Raw genomic sequence first — 24,951 nt, 5'->3', positions numbered from 1 at the left:
TTTTCCTTGAGCATTGAGGAACTATTAGCAGCAGAATTCCACTAATTTAGCCCATTAGCTTACCTAAGGGGTTAACATTACCAACCTTGTCCATCTGTTGCTAAGGAAGTGTAGCCTGTTGTGCAGGAAACAGGGAGAGCAGTTTCCTGTTATGAAGAGAGGTGTTTAAAAGGTTGCTTTCCTCCAATCATGCAACAGATGCCGAGCCAGGAAGACTGGCCACCAGCGAAAGCTTTGGGTGTCCTAAACAAGCTGTTTTGATTACTTAAGTGTTCCTTGTCAATAAAATACAGTATGTTCTGGAATATTATCGAAAGACAAGTTTATAATGGCTTTAAAATTGTTATGCAGAGTTTTGTCCCATATTTCAGTTTGAAATTGTATCAATTTTATATAAAAAATTATCAAAAATAATAAATATTTTTAGATATATAAATAATATGAAAAGTTTAGTTTTCTAAATGCACATTGTGATTATAATTGGAGACACTGTGAATCCAGAGGTTTAAAAACGAATGTCATCGTTGCTTCATATACATCCATAGCCTGGTATACTCACACATTTTATGTAAACAACTACTGTAAAGTCTGGAAAGTTTTAGCAAATCCAATTGAATCCATTTTAGGTAGGCAGACATGTCACAGACATTTCCCAATGTTTAGAACTTCATCTAATTTCAAATACATGTATGGTGTTCATATAGTATTTAGCAAGTATTTGATAAATAATAGCCTACTCTTCTGAATGTAAACGAAGTGGGTTTGGTCACTGGTCCTTGTCGCTCGACAGACCCTTCCTACTCAGGAAGTGAGAGAGACCACCTCCTCCCGTTTCTACATCCTTCGCGAGCGCGCCGGACGCGCATCGGCTAAAAGGGATGAAGGCTCTGTAGAAAAACAGCTGCTGCGTTGACAGAGAAGTATTAAACACTTTAATAAACTGCGGGAAAAACATTTTTATGTTGAATTTAGAACACTTGAATACTTTCAACTGTCAATTGGGAGAGATTTTTACAACCTGTGGACATATTGTAGCGGTTGTTTCCAGATTGTGAGAAAATATGTGAATAACTCGGTTGCTATGGCGGATTATGTTCCACAATGAACACAGGTATGTAGACTAATGGTCATGTCGCGATGCGCAGTCCACACATTGGCTAACTGCTATAGCCTAGTGGTCCATTCAATGCGTTTACATAAAGGATGCTTCAAGTTTTGTGTGATTGTGCGTGTGTGCGTGCTTGTTTCCGCGTGTGTTTGTAGGTACAGCATGTGTTCAAGAATTTTTCTCAATTATGTGTTTTCACTGTTGAGCATATTACACTTGTTATATGACAGTACAAAATCGCTGCATGGTCATAGACTTAAGAGATGTTTAGATGATTACTTATTTTTAAAATGTCTTTTTCGTTTGTGATTTCATCAACTTATAGTATGGCAAATCTCACTTGCAGTTATTGCAGAACGTCGATCAACCACATAGGCGAACCATTAGACATGCAGTAATGTAGTAATGAATAGAGAAGGCTCTCATCAGTGTAATGACTAATGATCTGTTCAGTAATTTAAGTGGCTTGCAAAACTCTATGATTTATGATGGGATTATGTATTTCACTTCTGAGGTTAAACCAAAGGTATTTCTACCTTAATTCCACCACACTGTGGTGATTGGCTTATTCATTGGGTAGTTATAATGTTTGTTTTTGTTATGATGGGTGACATTTCTTGATTCCCTCACAGCGTGAGATCATATCCTGTGAGCTTGGCCCAGTCAGGGTCCCAGTGTCTATCTTTGTTTTCAAACATTTGTTCTTTAATTGAATTCTTGTTGCGCAATTCATATCCTGTTGTTTGCAGAGTGACTTTGTGGGACTGGACCTTTGTTTTTTCTGTGTTTTGTTCATGACACACTGAAAGGACCATTTCAGCAAAAGTGTGTGTGTGTGGATTTCAGGGGAAGAATGACAAGAAGGAAGTCCATTTGTATTGTGAGAATGTGTACTCCTAGAAGGGTTCGTGGAAGAGTGAGGGTGCCGTTAATGTCCTTCCCTTCAGGACTTCCTGCTGGAGTCCTTCAAGGGGATTCTGCTGGAATGGTTCATTATATGTCTTGGAATACATGGCACAGACCACCCCACACAGGCAGACTAACAGATAGGCAGATACAGACAGACAGTCATACACACATAGAGTGACTGACGGACATACAGACAGACATAGACAGACACACACACATACAGACAGACGGAGACAGTTGGACACACATACAGACAAACAAACATACAGTCAGTCTGACTGACACACATAAGGACAAACAGTCAGACAGACAGGCAGTCATACAGGCAGTCATACAGAGACACTGACACAGACACATATAAAGAGAGTCAGACGGACAGAGAGGGGCATCAGATGAACAAGTATGGAGAGCACAGTGCACACAGAGTTTAATAGGATGTGCGTCAGGGCAGGTATTAAATAACAGGAAGAGACAAGGGGTGTATGCGTTCTGTTAAGTAAGGGTGTGTTTCATGAAAACGCCTAAACACCAGACCCCTGTCTTTGACAGAGCTTCCCCACACTCACATTTTATTAAAGCATGTTGGTCGAAAAATATCAATTGGAATCGACTGTATCACAGTTTGTATAATATATGTAAATAAATAGAAAAAGCAATGGATAAGAGACCAGTGCATATGAACGAGAACAATTATATCCAAATTGGTCGAACCTTAATGTAAAATGCAAGTCTAAAAATGGGTATCCTAAGATCTTTTTTATGTCAATACTTTCTGCTTCCCTCAGATTTTTATACAGGCTTTAAGTACTTTAAAAATCAATAATGACATTCTATGGTCGATTGTAGAACTAACCTGCTGGACCTGAATGGACTTTAAATCCGCATACATCAAATTATTTTTTAGAACAGTTGATTTGCAGATAAAAAAAGAATGTGTAGTTATTATTAGGTTATGTCCCCTCTGGCCATCTGCATGTAACCAAGTTCCAGACAAATACACAGTATCTATATTGATATGTTCTTGTACAGCCCATCTGTGTCTTTAATATAATGTATTTGAATTGAGTCTGAAGACAGCCTCCAAATGAAAACATTGTTATAAAACTTGTTTTATACAGTATGCAGTACATACCAGCAAGAGACTAACAAATGTGTTAAAGGCTAATGGAATATTGTTCTTTGGAGGATATTGCAACTCCCACTAGAACAGCTTTTGAGGTTGAACACTGTATTTGAATTACAATTATTTACACGTTAATCTCCATTTCTTTCTAGATTTTCAGAACCTTTTCCAAGTTCCGCGACCAAAGAACCGCAGTCACCTAACAATAAAGGTGCAGTCCAAACTGATGTCAAAGCCTTGTCCCTCTAGCTGGGGGCCCAAACCTCCAACCACTCCAAAACCCAGCCCTTCCTCATCCGAGACAGAGGAGGAGCAGTGTCCCCATCACAGTCTTAGCAATGGACACTTGGGCTCCTCAGATGTGGAACCTGAGGATCCCATACCACACTCCACCGATCACAGCCAGGACCAAGTAGAACCGGAGGAAAACCTTAATGACGGTGACATCACGGATGACGATGATGAAGAGAAAGAGAGAATGGCAAAGGAGGAGGACGTAGACAAAGAGGGAGGGGCATTGTGCAGTCAGTCCGAATTTGAGAATTCAAGTGTGTCTGATGCTCTCGTTGCTGTAAATAAGCCAAACTGTACAGAAACAGATGACTTGACCCTACATGAGAGTGATAAGGAAGACACGTCTGTGGAGCCTGCACATCATCCAGTGTGTGACAATGTGTTTCCGTGTCATAACGGAGATCATGAAGAAGAGGGGTGCAGAGAGGAGGAAGAGAAAAGTTTAACTAAAGAGTCTGAAAAGGCTGAGGAACCTATAGGACCCGGGGATGAGCCAGACAATGAAGATAAGAACATGGCTCCTTGCGATGAATATTTGCAGTGCATATCACCCACCGATGAGGCTGTGGAGGCCAATGATCTGTTATTGGGAGCACACTGCCGCACACTCCTGCCCGTCTCTGAGGAGTATCCGTATGACGTGATTGGTCCCTCGGATGAGCCTGTTTACACATGTGACGTCGGCGAGCCTGGAGAACCGGGCGTGTGGCAACCAGAGCGTGCCACCAAGGACCCGTCTGGGCGTTTCCGTTTCTCTGGCAGCACTGAGGATGTGTTCGGACCTTATTCTGTCATCGAGGCAGTGCCTGCTGACCAGATGAGCACGGCCGACCCTGACTTGAATCACCGTGACACATGCTGCGGTGACGAACCCGGCTCTCCGAAGAAGACGGACGCGGGTGGCGCCTCTAGTCAAGTGCCTGGTGATGTGTGGTCAGAGTCAGGCAACGTGGTGGAGCTAGAGGATAAACAACGAGGAGAGAGCGAGGTCCTGGACAGTCCTGAACCATCCAGCACACGCAGAGGGGCCACCGAGGAGGATGTGGATGAATACGCAGACATCAACGACTCCCTCTGCCCAGATGCCCAGGACTCCCAGCTGGAGGGTGCCTCGTCAGAGGACTATGTAGAAATTGGGGATGACGACGATGACACAGATGACTCTGAGAGGAAGCAGATCAGAGTGAGGAGTGCGAAAGAGAGAACAGCCCAGCGCAACAAGGCTTTCTCCAGCCAGCGAAATAGCTGCCAGCCCCGACTCAGGCTGTGCAACATCACAGTTCCAGCAGACCTGGACCGGACCCGGACCCCAGAGCTCACCAACAGGGTGGTGTTTGCCCACACCACAGAGGCCTTTGAGGAGGACATTGAGGAGCTGGACGGCCACATCGTACCTTACTACTCAGACTCAGATTCAGACAGTGAGGAGCACATCTATGAGGAGGCTGGCTTTGACTCTGAGGGGGAGAACTTTATCTCTCTGGACCGGAAGACCATTGTGACGCGGTCACGCTCTTACTCTGGGAAGGTTTCGGGGTATGTCCCTGAGACGGTTCCTGAGGAGATATCGGAATATCAGAGTAGTCATGACTATTGTACTGTGGCTTTAGACCAGAATGGAGAACCTATAAGACATCATGAGCAGCCAGAGGTTAATAGACTAATCCCATCCATGAAGCCACGTCGCTTCCAATTTTACCCAAACTCGTTCTCTAGTGAGGGCTGCGAACTCTCTTTGGGCGCTCACACAGAGGCTGACCCGTTCCTAAAGGAGGGAAGAATGAAAAGGAAAAATGACACCCTCTCCTTGCCATGTGTTATCACTTCTTCTGGAAGCTTCTCTCAGCGGAGTCATCAGTCGTCCAGTGGCGTTTCCACTCCAACCTCTCTGGTGGACATCCCACCTCCCTTTGAGTTGGCTTACATCACCAAGAAACCTGTCACTAAGAGCTCCCCATCTCTCCTCATCAGCGTCTCCACTGAGTCCACAGACCACAAGCCCAAGAAGAACAAGTCCTCCTTCAAGCGCTTCCTGGCCCTGAAGTTCAAGAGGAAGACGGACAACAAAGGCTTCAGTGATGGGAGCATCCGCTCCTCACGCTCGTCCTCTGAGTCCAGCCACCATGGGCCATCTAGGATCCTGGACCTGGAGCGCAGGAGCCCTGGCTCCCCTCAGCCTCCACCCCAGTCCCGTATGGTAATGACCCAGCAGCGTCCTCCAGACCTGCCTTCCACCCTCCTGCTCTACAAAGATCGCAGGAAAGGAGACCCCAAAAGCTACGGTAGCAGAGGAGTGTCCAGGGTGGAGTCTTTCGAGGAGCGCTCGCGCCGCCCCCTCATGCCCCTCCCCCTGACCAAGCCACGATCCATCTCCTTCCCCAGTGCAGACACGTCTGACTATGAGAACATCCCGGCTATGAGCTCAGACTATGAGAACATCCAGATCCCCGTCGGGGGAAGAGCTACTAGAGCCATGACCATCACAGAGTTCTTTGAGGACCCGAACCGCATGGCGGCCTCTTGCAATGAGAATGACGGCTATGTGGATATGAACAGCTTCCCTGGGATCGACAGCAAACACCAGTCACCTGAGCAGGAGCCTGAAAGGTACAGTACTTTCTTCCACTCATAGATGCTGAACCTGTTTAATGGTCGTCGGAACATAAGACCATGGATTGCATCGTATACTGTCTGTATATACTGCCTTTCCCAAAATCCACTCTCAACACAGTTCTCCAATGGACTAGTTTGGCCAGGGTTCATCTGTTGAATATTGCAATACTCCAGACAGGCTGATAGAGAACTGTAGCTGAAATGAACAGCCGGCTCCTCGCTAACCAGACTTCCCTATCTTGGAGAGAGTCGTCTTGTGTGTGACCGATGAGACAGCCCGCTGTGCTGAGGCTCGTTGGGTTTGGGAAGATGGACAGTGCATGTGGGGGAGCTAATCCCAATTTCTCTTTTTCTGGTTTTCAAGGACACATCTGGTGTTGCCTTTAATGTGTGTCTGAGGGGATGAAACCGTGGAAAGGAGTGGGGAGGGACTGAGATTACTAACGTCTAAAAAGGGGGAAAGGGAGAGAGAGTCTGGGTGAGGTGTGATATGAGCAACAATAAGTGGATAAGGAACGAGAGGCAAGGAGTGGATAAAAGAAAGAGTGAGAGTATGAACAAGGGACAAATGGGGAAAGGGTCTGGGTAATAGCTTTCTATTCCCTGACAATTGTGGTTAAGTTCAGCATTGCATTGCATTTATTAGAAGTGGTTTTATTGAGAGCATCTATTTCATTGAGCCTTGGAGGGTGGTTAGATTTACAGCAGAGAGATAGAGAGCAATCACTGGTACCTGCTAGAATGGAAAGACACACTCTCTCAGGCTTATGCCTACACAGCCAGCCCAGCCTACCCTCCGGTCAAACATGGCTGGTTTGATGGCTGGTGTTTGTTCATAAGGCTATTACTACAGGCATTCTGACAACTTTTTCAATTAGCCTACATTTCACAGCAATTATTGAGAAATAGCCACAAATGCCATTTATGGCTGCTTTGTGTAAACTGCTTATTTCACACTTCAACTACAGGGATCATTTAAATCCAGTATTCTAGGGTATTTATTTCAGGCAATTTATGCATTATTGGGCAGGATAGTGATGAAAGACAGAGTAGAGAGTTTTTGCTGAGAGAGCACTATGTCCAATTCTAACCTACGCCGCCCAAGTACATGTACACCAGAGACATCTGCTAGAGCACTAGACCGCCCCAGGCCACTCAATTTGTTATTTATTTACAAAGTTGAGTTGCAATTGTAGAAGTAAAGGGTCCTGTTATCTCCGACCCTTTCACAACAACCTGTAATTACTAGTTATCACTGCTCAAGAAAACCACATTTCTGATTCTTACATTTACATTTTTATCGTTTATCCGATTCTCTTATCCAGCCCGACTTACAGTTAAAGCTTGCATTTTAAGAGAGCTTATTGGAATACCTACTGAAATTGTACAGCATTTGGTAGTCAATGGAATATACATTGGTTTGATACACACATTTTTATAGCCAGATTAGATGTGACAGCACTGACCTTGAATCTTTGATAGAGACAAAATGAGTGGGAAAAAATCCAGAAAATCACATTGTAGTATATTTTATGAATTTATTGGTAAATTATGGTGGAAAATAAGTTTTTGGTCAATAACAAAAGTTAATCTCAATACTCTGTTATATACCCTTTGTGGGCAATAAGTCTTCACAAGGTTTTCACACACTGTTGCTGGTATTTTGGCCCATTCCTCCATGCAGATCTCCTCTAGAGCAGTGATGTTTTGGGGCTGTCGCTGGGCAACACAGACTTTCAACCCCAAAGATTTTCTATGGGGTTGAGATCTGGTGACTGGCTAGGCCACTCCAGGACCTTGAAATGCTTCTTACGAATCCACTCCTTCGTTGCCCGGGCGGTGAGTTTGGGATCATTGTCATGCTGAAAGATCCAGCCACGTTTCATCTTCAATGCCCTTGCTGATGGAAGGAGGCTTTCACTCAAAATCTCACGATACATGGCCCCATTCATTCTTTCCTTTACATGGATCAGTCGTCCTGGTCCCTTTGCAGGAAAACAGCCCCAAGGCATGATGTATCCACCCCCATGCTTCACAGTAGGTATGGTGTTATTTGGATGCAACTCAGCATTCTTTCTCCTCCAAACACGACAAGTTGAGTTTTTACCAACAAGTTATATTTTGGTTTCATCTGACCATATGACATTCTCCCAATCCTCTTCTGGACCATCCAAATGCTCTCTAGCAAACATCAGACGGGCCTGGACATGTACTGGCTTAAGCAGGGGGACACGTCTGGCACAGCAGGATTTGAGTCCCTGGCGTCGTAGTGTGTTACTGATGTAGCCTTTGTTACTTTGGTCCCAGCTCTCTGCAGGTCATTCACTAGGTCCCCCCGTGTGGTTCTGGGATTTTTGCTCACCGTTCTTGTGATCCTTTTGACCCCACGGGGTGAGATCTTGCGTGGAGCCCCGGATCGAGGGAGATTATCAGTGGTCTTGTATGTCTTCCATTTTCTTATAATTGCTCCCACAATTGATTTCTTCACACCAAGCTGCTTACCTATTGCAGATTCAGTCTTCCCAGCCTGGTGCAGGTCTACAATTTTGTTTCTGGTGTCCATTGACAGCTCTTTGGTCTTGGCCATAGTGGAGTTCGGAGTGTGACTGTTTGAGGTTGTGGACAGGTGTCTTTTATACTGATAACAAGTTCAAACAGGTGCCATTAATACAGGTAACGAGTGGAGGACAGAGGAGCCTCTTAAAGAAGAAGTTACAGGTCTGTGAGAGCCAGAAATCTTGCTTGTTTGTAGGTGACCAAATACAAACCTGATTCCAAAAAAGTTGGGACACTGTACAATTGTGAATAAAAACAGAATGCAATGATGTGGAAGTTTCAGATTTCTATATTTTATTCAGAATACAACATAGATGGAAGGGGGGGTCAAACACAGTATTAGTATGGTGTTCCTAATAATCCTTTATAATCCTTTAGGTGAGTGTATATATATAATGTTTCTCAATGTATAATTGCAAAGGGTTTGTGGATCTCATCATCAACAGTACAAACCCGATTCCAAAAATGTTGGGACACTGTACAGTTGTGAATAAAAACAGAATGCAATGATGCGGAAGTTTCAAATTTCAATATTTTATTCAGAATACAACATAGATGTCATATCAAATGGTTAAACTGAGAAAATGTATCACTTTAAGGGAAAAATAAGTTGATTTAAAATTTCATGGCATCAACACATCTCAAAAAATTTGGGACAAGGCCATGTGTGGCATCCCCTTTTCTTTTAATACAAACTGCAAACATCTGGGTACTGAGGAGACAAGTTGCTCAAGTTTATGAATAGGAATGTTGTCCCATTCTTGTCCAATACAGGCTTCTAGTTGCTCAACTGTCTTAGGTCTTCTTTGTCGCACCTTCCTCTTTATGATGCGCCAAATGTTTTCTATGGGTGAAAGATCTGGACTGCAGGCTGGCCATTTCAGTACCCGGATCCTTCTTCTATGCAGCCATAATTGATGCAGTATGTGGTCTGTCATTGTCATGTTGGAAAATGCAAGGTCTTCCCTGAAAGAGACGACGTCTGGATGGGAGCATAGGTTGTTCTAGAACTTGGATATAACTGTCAGCATTTATGGTGCCTTTCCAGATGTGTAGGCTGCCCATGCCACACGCACTCATGCAACCCCATACCATCAGAGATGCAGGCTTCTGAACTGAGCGCTGATAACAACTTGGGTTGTCCTTGTCCTCTTTAGTCCGGATGACATGGCGTCCCAGTTTTCCAAAACGAACTTCAAATTTTGATTAGTCTGTCCACAGAACACTTTTCCACTTTGCCACAGTCCTTTTTAAATGATCCTTGGCCCAGAGAAAACGCCTGCGCTTCTGGATCCTGTTTAGATACAGCTTCTTTTTGACCTATAGAGTTTTAGCCAGCAACGACGAATGGCACGGTGGATTGTGTTCACCGACAATGTTTTCTGGAAGTATTCCTGAGCTCATGTTGTGATTTCCATTACAGTATCATTCCTGTATGTGATGCAGTGCTGTCTGAGGGCCCGAGGATCACGGGCATCCAGTATGGTTTTCTGGCCTTGACCCTTACGCACAGAGATTGTTCCAGATTCTCTGAATCTTTGGATGATATTATGCACTGTAGATGATGATAACTTCAAACTCTTTGCAATTTTTCTCAGAGAAACTCCTTTCCTATATTGCTCCACTATTTTTTGCTGCAGCATTGGGGGAATTGGTGATCCTCTGCCCATCTTGACTTCTGAGAGACACTGCCAATCTGAGAGGCTCTTTTTATACCCAATCATGTTGCCAATTGACATAATAAGTTGCAAATTGGTCCTCCAGCTGTTCCTTTTCTGTACATTTAACTTTTCCAGCCTCTTATTGCTACCTGTCCCAACTTTTCTGGAATGTGTAGCTCTCATGAAATCCAAAATGAGCCAATATTTGGCATGACATTACAAAATGTCTCACTTTCAACATTTGATATGTTATCTATATTCTATTGTGAATTATATGAGTTCATGAGATTTGTAAATTATTCCATTCCTTTTTTACTCACAATTTGTACAGTGTCCCAACTTTTTTGGAATCGGGTTTGTACTTATTTTACAGAGGAATTTACCTATAAATCCATAAAAAAAACCTACAATGTGATTTTCTGGATTGTTTCCCCTCATTTTGTCTCTCATAGTTGAAGTATACCTATGACGAAAATGTTTTGTATTATTACATTTTGGTTACTGCTGTAGTTGAATTGGTTGTTCTTTGTTGTGCGCCTATATATTAGTAATTTCTGAGAGCCCCTGTTCTCAGAGGAAACCTATCCCACAATATCAGTCTTACAATCAACTAAATGGTAATAGGTTTTCTCTGTGGTAAAATACAACTTGCTATCATGATCAATGACCTTGATAGTATTAATCTAGAGTTTGTTTGAACCCTATTTGCCTTGTTTCAATCTCTTACATTTCTCAGACCATAGTATAGCAGAGCCAGATCTTTTGTGTTGACGACTTAACGATTGAGCTCATAGTGGTGGTGGTCTGAAACCTCAGGCCCTATTTACGGATGTGAATGGGCCTATCTGTGCTGTCGCCTTGCCTCTCTTCTACTGAATTCTCCCTGGGGATGCCTCAGTTGCCAGGGATGCTGTTTGTTTTGTCTGCTTGTGCTTTGTGTGTGTGTGTGTGTGTGTGTGTTTGTTTGTGTGTGCATACATTATTTTGGGCATTCAATGTGTTTGTGTGTGTGTTGGTGTATGTGTACCTGCGTGTTCAATCACTTGGGCTTTTGTGTGTCTGTATCTGTATTTTTCTGCTTAGCTCTTGGTGAAGCGTTGACATTGCCACTGTCCTCTCACTGAAGCATTGACATTGCCACTGTCTTCTCACTGAAGGGTTGACATTGCCACTGTCCTAGCTTGGTGAGCCGATGGTTGGAGGGTGATTAATTGAGCATGTATTCAGTTAACATTCTTCCTGTTGATGCCTAGAGAGGGCAGAGAGGGCTGAAGTGAGTCAAAAGAATAATATCCACAAAAGAAGGCAAATAGTTGCGACCATGTTACAACTACATTTCTAACACTAGGTTTGATTAATGTGCAACACAGTGGATACTCTGTTTTGCATGAAAAGGCAAGCACATTTTATTTATATGTGTAAACTAAGGCAGGGTGAATAAATGCAAAGAAAGAGTTTATGCAGATTGAATGTGCGGGCCTGTTTAAAGTTAGAGTCTGCTGGTTCAGAACTGATTGCACTGAGACTTTGCGGTCCTTTCCAAAAAGGCTGAGTGGGGACAGATGAATGAAGACATCTTGACTGAACTTATGCTCTTTTCGGTGGACGTTCCACTTCATTTTTTTCACTTTAAAATAACCAGGTAAGTCAGCTGAGAACCAGTTCTGATTTTCAGTGACAACTTGGCAATACAAGAGGACAGAAAACAAACACGTTTTAGCCTCCGGGCTAACATTTCAACATTTGATATGTTGTCTTGGTACTATTTTCTATTGAATATAGGGTTTAATTGATTTGCACATCCTTGCATTCTGTTTATCTTCACATTTTACACAGCGTCCCAAACGTTTTGGAAATGGGGTTGTATATATATACATATATATATATATATATATATATATATATATATATATATATAGCCCTAAAAAAAATTAAGAGACCATTGCACCTTTTTCATTCCTTTCCCAAAAAGTTGGAAAGGAAGGTTTTGAGTGAGGAACAGAAGGGTTAAAATCAAGAGGCCACTGCAAATTAAATGCTTCTGTTCCTCACTCAAATTTTTCCTTTTCAACTCTTTTGGAACAGAAAAAGGTGCAGTGGTCTCTCAATTCTTTCCAGAGCTGTGTGTTGGATGGAGGGGTTACTGTAGTTGAATATTTTGGAAGTAAGGGATATTGTAGTTGAATATGTTAGAATAGAGGTTAATTTAGTAGAATATGTTGGAAGGAGGGGTTACTGTAGTAGACTATGTTAGAAAGAGGGGTTACTGTAGTAGAATATGTTGGAAGGAGGGGTTACTGTAGTAGAATATTTTGGAAGGAGGGGTTACTGTAGTAGAATATGATAGAAGGAGGGGTTACTGTAGTAGAATATGTTAGAAAGAGGGGTTACTGTAGTAGAATATGTTGGAAGGAGGGGTTACTGTAGTAGAATATGTTAGAAGGAGGGGTGTTGGAAGGAGGGGTTACAGTAGTAGAATATGTTGGAAGGAGGGGTTACTGTAGTAGAATATGTCAGAAGTAAGGGATATTATAGTTGAATATGTTAGAAGGAGAGGTTAATTTAGTAGAATAAGTTGGAAGGAGGGGTAATGTAGTAGAATATGTTAGAAGGGGGGGTTACTGTAGTAGAATATGTTGGAAGGAGGGGTTACTGTAGTTGAATATGTTGGAAGGGGGGTTATCGTAGTAGAATATGTTGGAAGGAGGCTTACTGCTAAGTTATATATAATTGAAATAAATATACACAACTCGTTTATTATGGTCTGTTGGATATATAGCTTTGCCAGTCCCAAAGGAATTAGGATAAAGCACTGTAGAAAACAAAAATAAGTATAGGCATCACTTTCCAGCGGTAAAGAAATGCACAGGCTGATATGGACCTGAAGAGCGAGCTGGCCATTATTTCTCCTTGACAGGTAAGCTATACATCAGGGATAGTTAACTATGGTCCAGGAGGGCCAAACCCTTCTGGGTTGTATTCTGTACTTCTATTGTATGACTTATTCAGACCTGGGACAGTTGAGGGCAAACAACCAGCAGGTACAGAGTTGAATAGCCCAGCTATGAATCACTCTTAAGGAACAAGCTGTCTACTTTGCAAGTAAGCTACCCATGTCTCAGTCTAGCACCCGTAGCCTAGTACAATAAAAAAAAAATGTGTTTGCTGGGTTTTGGCAGGATAGGCTTTTCCCAATCACGTTATATGGAGTTGTCTTGCGCCGCTACAGCCTGTTTGTTGTTTATAGTAATAGTTATACTGCAGCATAATATCAAATGGGAATTACAAACCACACATTGTACAAAGTTAATTAGATACTGTAACTAACTAATTTGCCAAGTTCACTAGCTAACTAGCCAGGCTAGTTACTGTATCTACAAACCAGATTCCAAAAAGGTTGGGACACTGTACAATTGTGAATTAAAACAGAATGCAATGATGTGGAAGTTTCAAATTTCAATATTTTATCACTTTAATGGAAAAATAAGTTGATTTTAAATTTCATGGCATCAACACATCTCAAAAAAGTTGGGACAAGGCCATTGTTTACCACTGTGTGGCATCCCCTCTTCTTTTTATAACAGACTGCAAACGTCTGGGGACTGAGGAGACAAGTTGCTCAAGTTTATGAATAGGAATGTTGTCCCATTCTTGTCCAATACAGGCTTGTAGTTGCTCAACTGTCTTAGGTCTTCTTTGTCACACCTTCCTCTTTATGATGCGCCAAATGTTTTCTATGGGTGAAAGATCTGGACTGCAGGCTGGCCATTTCAGTACCCGGATCCTTCTTCTATGCAGCCATGACATTGTAATTGATGCAGTATGGGGTCTGGCATTGTCATGTTGGAAAATGCAAGGTCTTCCCTGAAAGTGACAACATCTGGATGGGAGCATATGTTGTTCTAGAACTTGGATATAACTGTCAGCATTTATGGTGCCTTTCCAGATGTGTAGGCTGCCCATGCCACACGCACTCATGCAACCCCATACCATCAGAGATGCAGGCTTCTGAACTGAGCGCTGATAACAACTTGGGTTGTCCTTGTCCTCTTTAGTCCGGATGACATGGCGTCCCAGTTTTCCAAAATGAACTTCAAATTTTGATTTGTCTGACCACAGAACACTTTTCCACTTTGCCACAGTCCATTTTAAATGATCCTTGGCCCAGAGAAAACGCCTGTTCTTCTGGATCCTGTTTAGATACAGCTTCTTTTTGACCTATAGAGTTTTAGCTGGCAACGGCGAATGGCATGGTGGATTGTGTTCACCGACAATGTTTTCTGGAAGTATTCCTGAGCCTATGTTGTGATTTCCATTACAGTATCATTCCTGTATGTGATGCAGTGCTGTCTGAGGGCCCGAAGATCACGGGCATTCAGTATGGTTTTCTAGCCTTGACCCTTACGCACAGAGATTGTTCCAGATTCTCTGAATCTTTGGATGATATTATGCACTGTAGATGATGATAACTTCAAACTCTTTGCAATTTTTCTCTGAGAAACTCCTTTCCTATATTGCTCCACAATTTTTTGCCGCAGCATTGGGGGAATTGGTGATCCTCTGCCCATCTTGACTTCTAAAAGACACTGCCACTCTGACAGGCTCTTTTTATACCCAATCATGTTGCTAATTGACATAATAAGTTGCAAATTGGTCCTCCAGCTGTTCCATATCTGTACATTTAACTTTTCCAGCCTCTTATTGCTACCTGTCCCAACTTTTTTGGAATGTGTAGCTCTCATGAAATCCAAAATGATACATACTATCATTAAAAGATTAAGAGAATTTGGAGAAAACTCTGTATGCAAAGGATTAGGCCAAAATACCAATATTGGATGGCCATGATCTTCGGGCCTTCAGGAACCACTGCATTAAAAACAGGCGTGATTCTGCAGTGGAAATCACTGCATGAGCTCAGGAACAATTACAAAAACCATTGTCTGTGAACACTGTATGTCGCTGCATCCACAAATGCAAGTAAAAAATCTACCATGCAAAGAAGAAACCATATTAGAAACAAGATGGGGGTGCATTAGTTCACATGGCATGGGTGACTTGCACATCTGTGAAGCCACCATTAATGCTGAACAATATAGGTTTTGGAGCAACATATGCTGCCATTCAGAAAATGGCTTATTTCAGCAAGACAATGCAAACCACAATCTGCACTTATTACAACAGCATGGCTACGTAGTAAAAGAGTCCAGGTGCTAAACAGGCCTGTCTGCAGTCCCGACCTATCACCCATTGAAAACATTTGGTGCATTATGAAATGAAAAATACAACAAAGGAGACCCCAAACTGTTGAACCTTATATCCTGTATCAAGCAAGAATGGGAATGCAATCACTTTAAAACGTGTTTTTAAACATGTTGCTGGCATCAAATTCAAAATTGGCATGTATTTTTCCAAAAACAGTAACATTTAATGTATTGTCTTTGTACCATTTTTAATTAAATATAAGGATGAATGATTTGCACATCATTGGATTATATTTTTATTGGCAATTTACTCAGCGTCACAACTTTTTTGGGAACGGGGTTATACATCCTCAACAAATATCATCATTTTGCCATCGGGAAAACTGGTCAAATCGATGTTAAATGTTCATTACACAACAATATAACAATGTATGTAATCTCTTTGTCACTGAAGTGAGTGTTTAATACATGGGAGTTACAGCTACTGTGGGAAAAAGAGCATATAGTGATTTTCCATTTAAAGCCATAGATATCTCTCTTTCTGAGGATTTAAAGACAAAGCTAAAACATTAGGTATTAAAATATGTATGACATGCAATCAGAAGGGTATTTCTGTCTTTTAAATAGTGCTTTTAAAGAAAATAGGAAAAGCTAAACTGTGGTTGTTAGTCGACTTAACATGGGAAATGTAAACACATATAGAGACAAAATGCTGTGCTTCCAGTGTAAATCATTACATACTGTATGCGCTACTGTTGTGATGTTATTATTGAATGAGACAGCCTGGCAATTCCTTTCCTAATTGATTGTCAACAAACAACAGAAGTGCATCAGAGAGCTGGTTTATGCATTGAGTAGAGCATGTCATACTGTAAGAACCATGTTTAAAATGTGGTTTAAACATGGGTCCAACATATTCAATATACAATAACCCCTCCTTCCAACATATTCAACTACAGTAACCCCTTCCAACATATTCAACTACAGTAACCCCTTCCAACATATTCAACTACAGTAACCCCCTACTTCCAAAATATTCAACAACAGTAACCCCTCATTCCAACAAATTTAACTACAGTAACCCCTATCCCTTACACATTCAACTACAGCTCTTTGAAGAACAACATAACATTCCAATTCTAGGTCAGACCAAACATTCCTGACAACGCCCCACCTTGTCTTGATCCTGTCTTGGGGGAGTCTGGGAACCTCCACCCTGCATCCCCCACACCCCACCCCTCCCTGTTGACCCCCGTCTCCTCTATCTTCAGTCTACCCCCTATTCCCTGTCTCCCTCCCTCCCCCTGCCCTTGTCCTGCATTTCCTGTAAACAGCAGAGCAGAGTATAGCCTAGGCAGGAGTCTTCCTCCCTGGGGATGACCTGGCAATGACCTCAGAGGGCCTGGCTCCAGGCCTTCAGTACCCCACGCCCAGGTCTGCCCCCCGAAGCCTACCCGGCCACCTCACCGCAGTGGACAGCCACCACCCACTACAACAATGCACTCATGACGTGTCTGTGGGCAGAACTATAACACAGCACACAGGAAGAGAGGAACTATAAACCAGAGGACAAAGAACAGGTTGCACCAGAGAGTCAAAGTTCCCACCTTGCTGCACGTGTCCCATGGCCTAGTTTAACCTTAAATTCAGATATAAGAATGATTGTGTGTTGCGTTCAGCCACTGAACTGAACAGTCAAGTAGTAATTTAAGTTAGGCTCTTTTCATTCAACTGACTCAAAACTTTTCAATTTGTTCAGTCTAAAGATCAGTCATTTACAACTCCTTTTGTTTATATGATTCTTTAATTAACAGAGCATGCTGGACCCAATACCAAAACCAAACAGAGTTGTAACTGTACATGCCTCTGCTAACTACAAACCTGATTCCAAAAAAGTTGGGACACTGTACAAATTGTGAGTAAAAAAGGAATGGAATAATTTACAAATCTCATAAACTTATATTTAATTCACCATAGAATATAGATAACATATAGAATGTTGAAAGTGAGAAATTCTATAATGTCATGCCAAATATTGGCTCATTTTGTATTTCAAGAGAGCTACACATACCAAAAAAGTTGGGACAGGTAGCAATAAGAGGCTGGAAAATTTGAATGTACAGAAAAGGAACAGCTGGAGGACCAATTTGCAACTTATTATGTCAATTGGCAACATGATTGGGTATAAAAAGAGCCTCTCAGATTGGCAGTGTCTCTCAGAAGTCAAGATGGGCAGAGGATCACCAATTCCCCCAATGCTGCGGCAAAAAATAGTGGAGCAATATAGGAAAGGAAAAATTGCAAAGAGTTTGAAGTTATCATCATCTACAGTGCATAATATCATCCAAAGATTCAGAGAATCTGGAACAATCTCTGTGCGTAAGGGTCAAGGCCAGAAAACCATACTGAATGCCCGTGATCTTCGGGCCCTCAGACGGCACTGCATCACATTCAGGAATGATACTGTAATGGAAATCACAACATGGGCTCAGGAATACTTCCAGAAAACTTTGTCGGTGAACACAATCCACCGTGCCATTCGCCGTTGCCAGCTAAAACTCTATAGGTCAAAAAGAAGCCGTATCTAAACAGGATCCAGAAGAACAGGCGTTTTCTCTGGGCCAAGGATCATTTAAAATGGACTGTGGCAATGTGGAAAAGTGTTCTGTGGTCAGACAAATCAAAATTTGAAGTTCATTTTGGAAAACTGGGACGCCATGTCATCCGGACTAAAGAGGACAAGGACAACCCAAGTTGTTATCAGCGCTCAGTTCAGAAGCCTGCATCTCTGATGGTATGGGGTTGCATGAGTGCGTGTGGCATGGGCAGCCTACACATCTGGAAAGGCACCATAAATGCTGACAGTTATATCCAAGTTCTAGAACAACATATGTTCCCATCCAGATGTTGTCACTTTCAGGGAAGACCTTGCATTTTCCAACATGACAATGCCAGACCTAATACTGCATCAATTACAATGTCATGGCTGCATAGAAGAAGGATCCGGGTACTGAAATGGCCAGCCTGCAGTCCAGATCTTTCACCCATAGAAAACATTTGGCGCATCATAAAAAGAAAGGTGCGACAAATAAGACCTAAGACAGTTGAGCAACTAGAAGCCTGTATTGGACAAGAATGGGACAACATTCCTATTCATAAACTTGAGCAACTTGTCTCCTCAGTACCCAGACGTTTGCAGTCTGTTATAAAAAGAAGAGGGGATGCCACACAGTGGTAAACAATGGCCTTGTCCCAACTTTTTGAGATGTGTTGATGCCATGAAATTAAAAATCAACTTATTTTGATTTTTATTTTTTCAGTTTAAACATTGGATATATCATCTATGTTGTATTCTGAATAAAATATTGAAATTTGAAACTTCCACATCATTGCATTCTGTTTTTATTCACAACTGTACAGTGTCCCAACGTTTTTGGAATCGGGTTTGTACTGTTGATGATGAGATCCACAAACCCTTTGCAATTATATGTTGAGAAACATTATTCTTGGACATATATGTTTCAAGAAACAATAAAATGTGAAAAAAATGCGACATTTGACATGTTGTCTATATATATATATATATATATATATATATATATATATATATACAGTGGGGAGAACAAGTTTTTGATACACTGCAGATTTTGCAGGTTTTCCTACTTACAAAACATGTAGAGGTCTGTAATTTTTATCATAGGTACACTTCTTCTAAAACAAAAATCCAGAAAATCACATTGTATGATTTTTTAAATAATTTATTAGCATTTAATTGCATGACATAAGTATTTGATCACCTACCAACCAGTAAGAATTCCGGCTCTCACAGACCTGTTAGTTTTTCTTTAAGAAGCCCTCCCGTTCTCCACTCATTACCTGTATTAACTGCACCTGTTTGAACTTGTTACCTGTATAAAAGACACCTGTCCACACACTCAAATAAACAGACTCCAACCTCTCCACAATGGCCAAGACCAGAGAGCTGTGTAAGGACATCAGGGATAAAATTGTAGACCTGCACAAGGCTGGGATGGGCTACAGGACAATAGGCAAGCAGTTTGGTGAGAAGGCAACAACTGTTGGTGCAATTATTAGAAAATGGAAGAAGTTCTAGATGACGATCAATCTCCCTCGGTCTGGGGCTCCATGCAAGATCTCACCTCGTGGGGCATCAATGATCATGAGGAAGGTGAGGGATCAGCCCAGAACTACACGGCAGGACCTGGTCAATGAACTGAAGTGAGCTGGGACCACAGTCTCAAAGAAAACCATTAGTAACACAGTACGCCGTCATGGATTAAAATCCTGCAGCACACGCACGGTCCCCCTGCTCAAGCCAGTGCATGTCCAGGCCTGTCTGAAGTTTGCCAATGACCAACTGGATGATACAGAGGAGGAATGGGAGAAGGTCATGTGGTCTGATGAGACAAAAATAGAGCTTTTTGGTCTGAACTCCACTCGTCGTGTTTGGAGCATAGAGGTGGAAACATCATTCTTTGGGGATGCTTTTCTGCAAAGGGGAAAGGACAACTGCACCGTATTGAGGGGAGGATGGATGGGGCCATGTATCACGACATCTTGGCCAACAACCTCCTTCCCTCAGTAAGAGCATTGAAGATGGGTCATGGCTGGGTCTTCCAGCATGACAATGACCCGAAACACACAGCCAGGGCAACTAAGGAGTGGCTCCATAAGAAGCATCTTAAGGTACTGGAGTGGCCTAGCCAGTCTCCAGACCTGCCTGAATCCAATAGAAAATTTTTGGAGGGAACTGAACGTCGGTATTGCCCAGCGACAGCCCCGAAACCTGAAGGATCTGGAAAAGGTCTGTATGGAGGAGTGGGCCAAAATCCCTGCTGCAGTGTGTGCAAACATGGTCAAGAACTACAGGAAACGTATGATCTCTGTAACTGCAAACAAAGTTTTCTGTACCAAATATTAAGTTCTGCTTTTCTGATGTATCAAATACTTATGTCATGCAATAAAATGCAAATTAATTACTTATTAATTACTAATTAATTACTTTTTCTCCCCACTGTATATGTGTGTGTATATATATATATATATATATATATATATATATATATATATATATATATTATATTGAATATAGGGCTTAAATGATTTGCACATCATTGCATTCTGTTTTTATAAAAAGTTTACGCAGCTTCCCAATATTTTTGGTAACAGGGTTGTACTTACAAGCAGGGATGGTGGTCCACAGGTGCAACTGACAATATTTACATCTATTAAATTATATTTACATTTATTAACTAAACTAGAAAGTTATTTGGAACAAGCAAGCAATTCACTGTTGACATTTAATTAATTCACATAAGGAACTCACCTGCTCCCAATAATATATAGTTACCAGGTATTTGAAATAGTTGAACAAATCTATGAACACATTCATGGACTAAAAGACCAACAACTAGCTGAATACTTTAAGTTGATGGAATGAACATTTACTTTGTGAGTTTTGTAAATGTTTTTTTGCGTTGTCAGTGACGGTCATCTTTCCGTGGATGACTTCTATCAACAGCCCACACCTCCAGTCCCTCAGCGGACAGCATTCAGCACCACAGCAGAGCTCAGTGTAGCCTGGGCTGCCACATTGACTCAGTAATACCTAGCAAAAATAGCTTTTTAGTATGTAATTTGCCTTGTGAAATAACTTCATACATTTCTAATGCAAAAACAAAGCTCTGTCAGTTGGTGGGGGAGGGCCCCTGTGGAGTACTGGATTGATTGAGTGCGATGTGTCAAGTGAATCCCTGCAGGCAACACCTCCCCCACCCCAGGTGATGCTGGCCAATATCCACTGTCCCATGGGACTCTCAGCCACATGGCTTCAACTCATTAAGATTCAGTGACTTAGACCACGAGAGAGTCCCATTTAAAAACTGTTGACGGATTAACTACTACCACTTAAATTATATTGAACAGTTACATTCAGTCTGCTTGTTCCAAAGCAGGTGCACCAAAGAAGGAGCAAATCATTGGAGAGTAAATAATCTGTAACCTGGGTAACAGACTTTTTAGATATCCACATTCCAATACATGTACTCAATGTTTTCCTCCAAATATTAACATTTCTTATATTAATACATACAGGTCCAAGGCACTACGTTCCATGAACGCACAGTTAACATATCAATTGTTTAAAGATGATTTATGCAGAAAGCATTTTGTGTTTTTATATGGAGTTGTAGGACTTATTTGGCATTCCCGAAACAATTATGCAAAGTTATATTTGATGACGATGAAAATGCTTTTAGTGCTATTGTATATTAAAGCATATTCTACAGAACTGTCCCAAGTTTTACTTAAAATGTGGACTAAAGATGTTCAATTATTTACTATTTATTTTGTTTACATAAAGTGGGAAATCAGTACTTTATTTATATTTTATTGTTTGTGAAAACACTTCCTCTTTGTCCATTTTCACTGTTGTAGATCAGCCTGTGGAGCTCCTAGAGCAAAACAACCTCCATGTTCAAGAGACTACTGAATATATAACATATTTATATTATTTTTAGCTTCAACTTGTTTTTTAAGGGATTTATTTGTAAGTGAACCTTATGAGTGTGATCTTCCACTGAATCATCTTCTGGTTGATAACATGGTCTGCGGGCGTCTTACCTCAAAACTGAACACATCCAGGTGTTCTAGACTCTCCTGATTCAAATAGAGTCACACACGTTCTGCTTCGTGTTTTCTGTGTGTCCTTGGTTTGTCCTGTCCTTGTTTGGTCTTTCCTGTTCTCGTTTCAGTTAATCAGTTTATTCCTTTCACCTGTGTTTAGCCCCCCCCCCCCCCCCCCCCCCCCACCGTTTCTGTTCTCCTTGTTAGTCTGTGTATTTAGTTCAGCCATTTTCTCCCTGTCCTTGTCGGTCATTGTCGTTGTGTTGTAGCATCACGTTTCGTGTTTCCTCTCCATGGTCTATTTTGTAGTGCACGGCGCTACAACACAGTTGTCGATGTGACAAGACAACTGCCACTGACATCTCTGGACTGATTTGGCTGGATTCGATTTTGACCAGCGCCTTCCCCTGCTCTCTCCTTTCGATTGATCTATATCACACGCTTTTGTCATAAACGGTTGGATATTTACATAGGTCTTAATGACCCTAATCCTATGCTTCATTAGTGCACCCCATCTCCACAAAAAGACAGCATATGAAGGGCTCATATCAAGAGCTCTGCACGCATGTTTAACGTCCATTGGACAAATGTCTGGAAGATTTCACAGATACTTGGCATACAAAATAGAAATACACACCTGAAGTATGCTGACAACGTCTTGATAGAGAACAAGACCAGTTGAACAATGTTCTCTGCACAGACCAGTCAACAATGGAGGTGTTTGTTTGCTATGCCATATGTCATGTTTGGTGAAGCAGAAGAACCCCAATCAATCAATCAATGTCTTTATCGTCCCTTTGGGAAATGTGGTTTAACAATTTCAACAATTAATTCAACATTAATAAATAATGACATGGGTGCAGTAGTGGAGTGGTTAAATGGGAGAAGTCGTTGTGCAAAAGTGCAGCAATAAATACATAATACTTAGTTTCATATTCAGAAATATAAAGTTTGTCTCAGGCCTTGTTGTTTAGAGCTTTCCTGCTGCCTCAGCGCCTGACCAGCTCATGCTCCAATGGTCCTAGAGATGTGTACATTAACTCTAAATCCATGTTTAATAAATATTTACTGCTCATATCCAATTATCTTAAATACTCACCACTCATTTTATGTATTTCAGCTTTTTGTGTATTTTCTTCCTTTATGTTAACTACTATTAGCAACACATTACACCAAGTCAAATTCTGAAGTGGTGTACATTTTTTTTTTTTAGGTGATTCTTATTATTGGGTCAATTACAAATTGATCCAAAATACTTACACCAATCCCTAACAGAATGTCTCAAAAACAGGAAAATCAGGTTTATGAAATGTCCAAGTCAAAGCCCAGATCTTAATCTTATTGAAATGCTGTATGGGACTTAAAGCAGGCTGTGTATGCAGGTGAGCCCTCTAACATCACACAGTGGAAGCAATTCTATAGAGTGGGCATAAATTATACCCAGTCGATGTAAAAAACGGTAAGATAGTTAAAAGGAATGCCTAATACTTCAGATTAATAAATGTCTTCCAAAGAGGGGAACACCAACGATTGAAGCTAAGTGATTTCAAAGTTACAGTATATTTCAATGTTCTATATTACCATTCTATTTTAAACGTGCTGAAATTAATATAATGCATCCATATGTTAGAATAAGTGTATAAACACAAAAAGTTTTTTGCACAACACGGAACATGGGGAACATAATGAAACAATTTGAAAATGTGATATTAGTTCATGATAATAATACATTTTGGCATCCAGTTGTGACAGAGGTGGAGCTGGACTCCTTTGCCACTGGGGAAGAGGAGGATTTTTGCAGTAGACCGGGCCTACTGAGATATTACATGGGAAAGTGAATATGGACATGATCTCTAGAATGTCGCAGGACAAAAGTTGAAGCACCTTTTTCTTTAAAATCTACTATAATTGTCCTGCCTCTGTTTAAGACGGCCCACTATACACTAATAGTGAACTAATAGGATACACAGGTTAATGGACCCTCTCATCTTTGGCCCTCTTCCCATCACCTGAGACCCCAGTTTGGTCTAGCCCCTCAGAGGCAAAGACTGAGGTCACAGATGAATGATGTCTTCTAGAGGACCCCTCCATCACAGCTGATAGCACCAGTGCGTACTGTGTTTATGTGGCCAGATGAAAGATGAATGTGTCTGGGTGAATGTGAAGTCCAGCCGGGAACTCTTAACCTTTGGCAGGCAACACAGAAGCAGATAAAGATACAGCACCGTCTCTCTACCAGCCTCCGTCTCTACAGGGCAATCTGTTATAGTCACCAATATTAAATGCAATGTGTGTTTGTGTGTGTTTCCTTTACTGTGTGAATGGGTGCATCACTTTAAGAGGTACGTGTGTGTGTGTGTGTGTCTCTCTGGTGAGTCTCTCCGTAATGAACCGGTTCACAGCAAGCCCTCACAAGCTGTTAATGTCCCTGCAATCTGGCTCAAGTCATCCATGTCACTTCTGTAGGATGTGAACACACACAGACAGACACACACACACTGACACACACTGCAGGAAGATAATGCCCATAAGGGCAAGGAAATAGGTAAATTGAGAACATCAAACATCAAGCCCGACCGTGTCGTCTTGCAGCAGCTATCGTAAAAGCCGGTTAACATCCCCCTTCTGTTGCAGTGCCTACAGTGAGCCCTTCCCAGTCAACCAGGTTCCAGCAGGGCTGTCAGCAGAGGAGGACCATGGACGCACCTCAGAGGAGGAGGAGGAGGAGGAGGGAGCAGTGGAGCATTGCTACGACCGGCAGGTAAGAGGCTCAGGAAAAACATCCAAGTCACAGGATTCGGAGATCTTCAGTGATTTGGGAATGTATTTTTAGGATGGATG

The 24,951-nt window shown here is 41.7% G+C and overlaps 1 protein-coding gene across 2 annotated transcripts in view; it reads left to right on the top strand.

The window, feature by feature from the left end:
- Positions 1–859: 859 nt before the first annotated feature.
- fgd5a (FYVE, RhoGEF and PH domain containing 5a) overlaps positions 860–24,951 on the top strand; it is a 50,590-nt gene continuing 26,498 nt past the window's right edge. For both annotated transcript variants that reach the window (XM_010881808.3, XM_010881807.4), the window contains exons 1-3: positions 860–1,111; positions 3,293–6,041; positions 24,745–24,871. In XM_010881808.3, the coding sequence (XP_010880110.3) occupies positions 1,102–1,111; positions 3,293–6,041; positions 24,745–24,871 (2,886 nt within the window). In that variant the 5' untranslated portion in view covers positions 860–1,101. The remainder of the gene's footprint in view (positions 1,112–3,292; positions 6,042–24,744; positions 24,872–24,951) is intronic.

The sequence above is a fragment of the Esox lucius genome, chromosome 17 (assembly GCF_011004845.1).
Source record: "Esox lucius isolate fEsoLuc1 chromosome 17, fEsoLuc1.pri, whole genome shotgun sequence".
NCBI classification, from domain to species: domain Eukaryota; kingdom Metazoa; phylum Chordata; class Actinopteri; order Esociformes; family Esocidae; genus Esox; species Esox lucius.
This window is presented reverse-complemented; position numbering and strand designations above follow the sequence as displayed.